Genomic DNA, 9,792 nt, shown 5'->3' with positions numbered 1-9,792 from the left:
AAAAATTCACAACAACATATAATTCTTTGTTTGCTTTCAAATTATATTAGTCCTAAAGTATAACCCTCGTGAGAATGATAATTCAGACTCAAATGTCTACTATATTACTTGTTACAATATGTACACTTGCGATAGAAAAAATGCAACGCCACGACCAACACTTGGGTTAAGAATCACTAACTTTCACTCGCCGTGAATAGCTTGATCAATGAAAAAGATTGTAAGTTAATGCTCTTGTTTATTTTCTTCAAATACGGTTGAAGAAGAACGATTGACTTTGAAAATTTTCAATTATGCATGAGTCCGATCGCACTTGCTGGAAGATGGTAGGAAGCACAGTAGCTAGATTACCGGACTTGGACAAATTCTCAAAGCATTAATTCCTTTCTTGTTTATTCCTTTACTTATAACCAAGATTAGAATTAAATCTTACCTAAAAAATAATAAATAAAACAATAAGAATAAATTCATATCACAAAAGATTTCTCTAATATGTTAATAAATAGATTCAAGGAAAGATTAATATTTTACACCAATCTTTCCTTATATTTACTCAATTAACGTATCAAAGAATATCTAGGATGGCGAGTAATTCTATATTAGTTGCATTATGGTAACAGGAAAACGATCCCTATATTGAGTGTTTAAACCTTAAAAAATCTGCAATTGTAACATTCTTTTGAAATAACTTACCATTCGGCCAGTTAAAACTAAATGCCTGTTTGGACCTATATCCTATTTTCCACATTTTTGGCAATTTTATTGATACTAGTTTTGCACCCATGCAATGCACGGGTTATGTCATTTTTTAGGTAATATTAACGTGTCAAAATATCTATTCATTTCTCTCAATAAATCTAAAAATTTGATTAATTGTTTAAAATGATAAATGGAAATGTAATCTTCATATATGACACGCATTCTATATCATCATATACTATTATTAATCGATAATATACATGAGTGTACTTGAGAGTTCAAGTTGAAATCAAAAGAGTTCATATTTATCCAAAATAAATGATACACATAAGATATATGAAAAAAGAGCTACCGAAAGTTATATATAATATCTTTTGAACACATATGTTTGCTGTACGTTAACTATTTTCGATATTCATTTAGATCATTCAATATGTCTATAATATAGTTCTTGAAATAAGTTTCGAGAGAACATAGAAGATTTATACATTTGACTACCGTACAATCGTCGATGAATTTTTAAAGTTAGTTTATTATCGAAATTCTAAATTTTTTAAATGATGTCTCTTTCGACATTAAAAAAAATGAAAGTTTATTAGGAAATTTTCTAAATGAGGTCAAAAATTTTACTATATTATTTAAAAAATTAATTGTTCGAGAGGAAAAAGTAACAATAAGAAGAAAATTCTTAAAAATGATCGAATTTCTTTTATATATAAAATTTTTCAGATGTTAAAATAATTAAGATGAAAAATTAGTTGGCCTCAATTTTTTGTTTTTTAATTGAAATATATTTTTTGGAGATAGGATAAATGCTCCCTCGATGCATGGATTAAAAACCAAATTTGGAGTTCATAATTTATATATCAAACATTATTTTAGTTTGATTGGTATTTTTACATATAAATGATGTATTTGATGATAACTATATTCAATATAAATAAATCGTGTAATTAATCAAATCTTTTTTTATTGTTCAATATCCAATCAATTTACTTAAAAAATTTATTTATGTGTAATATTATTTTATGGAAGATTCTGCTATTGAAAATAAAAGAGAGGAAAATGAAAAAAAAAAGATTTAATAGGGCCAAACACAAGTTGAGCCATAGTGTAATATTTTGTTACTTAAATGTGGTTGAGATTTTTATTTAATCGCCCAATTTTGATATATTTGATTTAATCCTCCAAAATTTATATACATTCAAAATATTTAATATCATCAAATAAATTAATCGACATCTTTTCGACTGAGTATTAAATTTTTTCAACATTGTTTTAAGTTTTACTTTAATTTATCACAACTACTTTTAAGAAATAAACAATATACATGATTCAACATACTCCATATCACGTTATAAGGGTAAAATAGATTTGTATAAAAAAAAAAATCAATCACCAATAAAAAAGGAAAAAAAATTATTATGAAAATGCTCCGTGCAGCACGGAGCAATTAATTTGCTCTGGCACCCAAGAGCAATTTGCTGCGTGCATGGAGCAAATGCTCTGTGATACACAGAGTTGCTCCATGGCGTATTTTTTTTTTTTAAATTATGCTTAGTGTCAATTTTTTTTTTTCATTGGATGATTGATATCCTTTTTGTGTTAAATTTTTTTAAATGATGCTCAATGTCAATTATTTTTTTAAATTAAAATGTATTTTCTGAAGATAAGATAAATGCTCCCTTGATGCATGTATTAAAAATCAAATTTGGAGCTCATAATTTATATACCAAACATTATTTTAGTTTGAGTGGTTATTTTACATATAAATGACGTATTTGGTGATAACTATATTTAATATAATTAAATCGTATAATTAATCGAATCTTTTTTTATTGTTAAATATCCAATCAATTTAATGAAAAATTTATTTACGTGTAATATTATTTTATGGAAGATTCTATTATTGAAAAAAAAAAAGATTTAATGGAGCCAAACACAAGTTGAGCCACAGTATAATATTTTGTCACTTAAATGTGGTTGAGATTTTTATTTAATCACCTAGTTTTGATATATATGATTTAATCCTCCAAAATTTATGTACATATAAAATATTCAATATCGTCAAATAAATTATTCGATATCTTTTCGACTGAATATTAATTTTTTTTTAAGATTGTCTTAAGTTTTACTTTGATTTATAGCAACTGCTCTTAAGAAATAAACAATATACATGATTCAACATACTTCGTGTCACGTTATAAGGATAAAATAAATTTGTATAAAAAAAATATCAATCACCAAGGAAAAAAGGAAAAAAAATTACTACGAAAATGCTCCATGCATCACATAGCAATTAATTTGCTCCTGGCACCCGGGAGCAATTTGCTTCATGCATCATGGAGCAAATGCTCTGTGATGCATGGAGTTGCTCCATGACCTTTTTTTTTTTTTTTTTTAAATGATGCTTAGTGTGAATTTTTTTTTTGTTTTTTTTTTCTTTGGGTGATTGATATCATTTTTGTGTTAAATTTTTTTTCCTTTTTTTTTTTTTTGCATTGGGTGATTTATTTAGTTTTTTTTTTCTATATAAATCTACCATAAATCTTTTATATTTGTAGAATGAATGAAAAAATATGATTTCTATATTTCTTAATAAATAAATTACAAGCCTATCATGTCTAATTTATAGTACAAAGGGAACCAACAAAAAAAAGGAACGTGATCTTCCAAATAAGGCAAGAATAAATTATTCCTAACTAACATAATATACAAAAATATACTCAATCAAATATCCCATAATTTTGGGATTTCTTCAATATTCTCTCGGAGTTCATTTTGAGAATTATATCATAGACACATCGAATTGTCTAAATGAATATCAAAAATAGTTAAACGTACATCAAACATGTGTGTTAAAAATGCATATAACTCGTCCTTTTTCTTTAAAAAATCAATTATTTTATTAATGTTTATTATTTTTTCACGACAACTTTCTCAATATAATTTACATCATTTTCTTAAAAAAAATTATGTGTATGAGGTCAACTTTTTTTTTTTAAACGTAAAAATTCAAATCAAGCAAAACGGGGAATCAAATCCTTAAGGTAGCACACTATTTTTGACTTTTTGTTATTTTGTCTATATACAAAAATGCCATTAGACCCTTAGTGTGAGAGTTACTGTGTGACGGAGTTGAGGGTAAAATTGAAAACACCTAAATACATCCTGAATGAACAATAACTGGCTGTTTCGCTCTTTTAAGTTAGTAGTGAGAGTAGTGATTGGTCAAAAGAGTAGAGATTTTGTTAATTGCTTGAGGACAAAATGGGAAATGAAAATAGTTCAAAAATGAATACTAAATGACATATTGAAAAAGAGTAGAGATTTAGTTAATTGTTTGAGGACAAAATGAGAAATGAAAATACTTCAAAAATGAATAGTAAATGGCTTATTGCCTCTTTTAAGATAGTAGCGATTTAAAATCAATTTATATATTAAGATAGCCAATAAAAATAATATGTAAAAAATGAAACATATTTTTCCAACATTCTCTCCCTTTGACTTGACTCAATTTCAAAAACCAATTTAGATTTTTTTCAAGAAGTGTGAAAATGATTGTGTGGATCTCATGAAACTTTCCATAAAATTATAACCTGTTCTAAAATAAGAGAATGGTATTCTTCTGTAATTGAAAGTTTGATTGTCCAAATGCTGGATACATAATACTTTGTTGATTTGAAGCAACATATGGTACAATGAATTGCTTGAGTGGTAAATTAATTTCATCAATTTTCAGCCGACTGCCCAACACATGTCGAATACACAGCTATCGATTGAACTGCTTTTAGGTTCTATTATTGTTGCTTAAGCCTCTGTCCGAAGTTTCGTTCAATTTTCGGATCAATTAGTAAAAGATTACTGTCCTTTGAACTTCGCATGTAAGAAATCTAAAAGGAGAAACAAGAAACAAGAATTTAACTGGAGACTAGAATTTGTAAACAAAAACTAAACTAAATAAATTGGTCATCGACAATGGTGCCAAAAATTTGATCGATGGGTTATGCAAATGTTTGGATCCTTCTTGGCGCGCTCTAATATGATCAGATTTGTGAAAAGTAATAATAATGAATTTTGAATACAAGTTTTATCGACAATGAATAAGTACTTACCACTAATTTAATCTTATTCTAGCTTCAATCTAAATTAAGGTGGTAACCAATTTATATTCAAGAGTTTATATCTTTAACTAATTATACTAAGCCCTTGTTTGACATCCTCTAAATTTTTAATTTATTTTTCTCTCTCTTCTTTTCAACTACACAATCTTTATTAAAATAATATTACACTTAAATAAAAAAAATTCCTTCATTTTTAACCACGTATTCTCCCAAAAAATACTATTTTATAATACATTTTCCTAAAATTTTCCATTATAATATGCATCAAACAAGGGTTAAATAATCCGAGTCTAATGAGTTTGTGGAGGACTTTTGGAATTTATTGGTTAAGAATTTCTTATTAATTTCATGGAATAATTGTATAAATTATTTTCATATTACTTTTTATTTTGAACAATTAAATTTGAAGGCGGGAAGAATGACAGTGGAAAAATTGGGTAAGTTATATTAACCTTGATTAATGAAAAGAAAAGTTGCATTTTTTTATTTTTTTTATTTTTTTGAGTTAACGGGGTATTTGACTGTAGGTGGACGGAAGGACTTTTTTACAATGAAAGGTGAAAGTGGGGTGAAATTGTTAAAATAAAAAGGTGGGATGTTTCGCACAAAAATATTGAGAGGTGGAGGCGTTTTGTGTTAATTACCTTTTATTGGGTTAACGGAACATTTGACGGTGGATAGGTGGATAGAAGGGTATTTTTCGCAATGAAAGGTTAAAGTGAGGGGTGAAATTATCAAAAAATGAAAGATATGAATGATTTTTACCAAAATATTGAAAATTGGGAAATTTTTGTGCTGATTAGCCTGTATAATTGTGTTTGCCCTTTATGCGGGGCAACAATAATAACCTGTTGTCAAAAGCAAAGATACATTAATTTTGAGAACATAGTCAACATAGTACAAGTGCATTCATTAAAGAGGGGTTGAGGGAGATATGTCTCTCCTCTACAGCGATGACAAAGGTGGTCTGAAGTGGGCCATCTGCTTTTACAATACTCAGCCATTTCGGCTTTAGGGTAGGAAGGGATTGGGGTAGAATAATGTGGATACCTAAGAAAGAAAAAAGCCATTCTTCTGTCCAGACTTTGCTACTCAAACAATTTTTTTTATGAGCATGTTGTAGTGATTATGAGAATCAACTGTTTAAGCATTAGAGGGAAAAGTTAATCTCACTTATGAGTGAAAAAGTCAAAAATGACAGTTGACTATTGAAAGTAACTGTCAAAAAAAAATTTCAAGTGAAAAATTAGAACCAAACGAGGGGCTATATCTTTTTTGATTGATGTTGAAGTAACATGCATTTTGATTCTTAATTTAAATTTCATTTATTCACATTGAGGATTAAAATGATGTCATCTCAACATCTATCAATGAAGCTGTAAAATAATTTTTTTACAAGTAACATAATTGCTTGTGGTCTCACTTTTATCTGTTGGCCATCAAGACAGGCTTGATAGAGTGGGGATTGATGGACCTTCACAGTTCAGTCCTATTGCCTTTTCCTGCCTTCACCTCTTGCACTACACTTTTTCCCTCACCTTATCATCATTTATCAACATCATAACACCCACCAACATGCATGAATACATATAAATATACGAGCAATGTTTAGTGTACACTTGCGTACACCAAGTTTGATAGTCTCCTCACATGCGAGGGGGCTCATATTTTATTTGTGAGGTTCTCTCATGTGAGAGGGTTGTACTCCTGTACAAGTGGAATTACCAGATATATATATATATATATATATATAATATATGATTTAAAATAGTTCATTTCTGTATTTATAACTTCTTGTTATTTGGTTTCACTTTAACGGAGACAAATTTTTTTAACAATATTGTATAAAAACTCGTGTCTCTATCGTTTGTCTCTCAACTCATAAAATATGCTTGTATTAATCTCTTCACTTTATATTCTTATTTTAATTCAAATGCCTGTATTTTCACTTTTACATGTTATTTCAACCATTGATGATGTCTCCATTTGGATATCATTTATGATTTGTTATAAATCCAATAAAAGCTAAACATTAACGTCAACTACACATTTATAACTACTATTAGTTATTATTCACCTATTTTGAGATTCCGTATTTTTCTTCTTATCATTCATATTTAGAAAAAATTTATAAATTCTCAAATGGAGACAATAACTTTTTTGTCTGCTGTACTAGACACCTAGAATCTATTTGGAAGTGATTTTGAGAATTGATTTTTTGACCGTTAGGAGAAAAGCGGGATCCACTTGTGAGAAAAGAAGTCAAATATGATGGCTGAAATAGTGAAATAACGATCAAAAAATCAATTTTTTGGACCAAAAAATACTCCCAAACAGGCTGCTAATATAGTTCTCGATATTTTGGACATAACATAATAACTAGAAGAATCTGTCCAGGACATCGCGTTGATAAAAAGTAATTAAATATTCAATTCAAAAGTTGATAAAATTCACGAGTTCCATAAAATATATATTTAAAAAAGAATTTGGAAAAATGAAAACTTAACGTAGTGTGTTTGAGTTTAACGTACAAAAAATCTTCAAAGTCATGGTTTGGTCCGGTGGGTCACAAGATAAGACAGAAGCATGGCCTTTTGGATAAGAACACTTCTCCTAAAATTTGATTAAAGTGCCGTTTGATTTCCATTTTTCTAAGAATGAAAATGAAAAATATAATCATTACGAGGTCCACACAAAAAATAAAAAGTCAAATATGATGATTTGATGTGATGGATAACGATCATATTTTTTATTTTTGTAGTCAAAGAATGAGAATTAAATGGGGCTAAATAAAATATTTTTTATTGAGTAATGTTATTTGCAGTTACTCACTGTTGTGATCGTAGTATACATATATCAGTTAGTAATTTGATACATTAATGTGATAATTTTTTATTACTTTATGCATCATTAACCGCCACATGTATGTTACATAGAACGATTGCGGTAGTGAACGACTGCAAATAGCAATATTCTTTTTTATTATCTAATAAATTGTCTATCAGCAAAATCTGCACTTATTTATACGAAATAAATTAATAAAAGGAAAAAAAAAATACAAACAAATAATCAATTTCAAAACCCTCCACCCGGTAAAAGAAAGGAAATGAGAAACATATTGTCTGTCAGCGCAAATTAAAATAAAAACTATAGGAGAAGATAAAGAAGAAGAAAACATGCCTAATGAGCCATAGCGACTGGCGGTGGCGCCGCCGCGTAATTAATGCTTTTCTGATTGGGCATGGCGAGCATAGCAGTATGGTCAATGAAATCTTTGAGCGCAGCAACTGATTGAAGAATTGTTCTAAGATCATCTGCACAAGAAAAACCTAAATTCCCAATTCTTCTTACTGCATAAACATAGAATGTGATGCATCCTTTCCTGAATTTGAATCTTGCCATTTCACAACCCATCGTGCGTCTAATCAGCTTCTTGTTCACTTCTCCGAGCGGTATTTCCGGCGGCCATAGCCCGTCCATCGCCGCCTTCATATTCTCCGATTCAAAAACGAATATAACTACTTTCGATTTCTTAGTTCCAAGGCCCAATGTCAGTGTATGCCATGCATGATGCGCTAAAATTGTGAAGTTCGTGGGAAGAAAAGCGGTGGTTGAAGGAAAAGGTGACTTCCAATTGGTTGTTTTTTCATCGTGCTGTGTGGCGCTGGTTAGCGGCGGAAGAGAGAGGAGGCGGAGGAGCTCTAACAGCCGTGCTCGTCGAATTGTGAAGGATTTCACAATGAATTGGCCGCCAAATCTGAGTCCCTTCACTTCCGGACAAGGCTTAAATGCTTTCAATTAAACGGTTACCTTTCAATTAATTGTATGAATTATCGCATTTTAATGGGGAAATAGAAAAAAAAAACACTTTAAAAAAGAGTAATATTATTCGTAGTCACTCTACTGAGAATTACATTATTCTTTAAAAATGGAATAAAAACTGGTGGATAGTTCCAGCTTACCCAAAAAAATAAAAAAGATAAAAAAAATAAAAAAAAATCCAATCCGAAGAAATTAATCTCCTCAGAAATGATTTTCCTCTGCCCAAAAACTTTTAATAATTATACCCAAAAAGTATAAAATGAAAGAATAATATCATGTTTGGTTCAACAACAAAAGCTAATTAAAATTAAAATTAAAATCATTAATTTCACATTTTATGGAATTTATAACTTTTCAATCATATACTTTTAATCAACTTTTACCAAAATTTACTAAAAATTTGATTTTAATCCCCTCCAGACAAGGCTTGGAATTGATTTCATAAGCATCGATGACATAATGTCCACGTTTGATTTATATAAAAATTTAAATTTAATAAATTTAAATAAAAATAATAAAATATGTCGTTAAAATTAATTATTAGTAATTATTTAAATTATAATTGAATCAAACATTGGTAATATCATTTCATCAATAAAAAAGGGTCCTAAAAATTTGAGTTATACACGCATGTATCTATCAACCTATTTGTACAAAAATTTTGTACATCTAACATAATTCTATTTCTTGCGCTTAAAATAATAAACGTCAGAATCTTTTGTGCAAATAAAAAATTTGTAATGATGTTATAATTATAATAATCTGAAAAATCTTTCTTGATCGGGATTGTACACCTTTTTGTTGGGCTGTCAATCTATCTCGTATGATACAGTTAATATATACCAGACTTTAGATCTGCTCATTAAATTATTTCTCTATATTCATCTATTCTTTTAATTTTTATCATTTGATAGTATATTATTACACAGATTAGGTGGTTCTTGAAAAGGGAATAAATTTTGGGGAAAATTAATTGTCAGTGTACATTTAGCCCTTGTTTGGGCTCTATTTTTAAAAAAATAATGTTATTTGTAGTTGCTCACTATCGCAGTTACCCTATGTGACATACATGTGACGGTTAGTGATTTGTTGTATGAGACAATAAAAAAACTACCAAATTGATGTATCAAATCACTAACCACCACAT

The 9,792-nt window shown here is 28.8% G+C and overlaps 1 protein-coding gene across 1 annotated transcript in view; it reads right to left on the bottom strand.

Moving 5' to 3' along the window:
• Window positions 1–7,917: 7,917 nt before the first annotated feature.
• LOC111406734 overlaps window positions 7,918–9,792 on the bottom strand; it is a 20,044-nt gene continuing 18,169 nt past the window's right edge. The window contains exon 2 of the mRNA XM_023036112.1: window positions 7,918–8,614. Coding sequence (XP_022891880.1) covers window positions 8,004–8,614 — 611 coding nt within the window. The 3' untranslated portion in view covers window positions 7,918–8,003. The remainder of the gene's footprint in view (window positions 8,615–9,792) is intronic.

Source organism: Olea europaea, chromosome 12 (genome assembly GCF_002742605.1).
Source record: "Olea europaea var. sylvestris chromosome 12, O_europaea_v1, whole genome shotgun sequence".
Classification (NCBI taxonomy): Eukaryota; Viridiplantae; Streptophyta; class Magnoliopsida; order Lamiales; family Oleaceae; genus Olea; species Olea europaea.
Note: the sequence above shows the minus strand (reverse complement) of the source record. Positions and strands in the feature narration are given on the sequence as shown.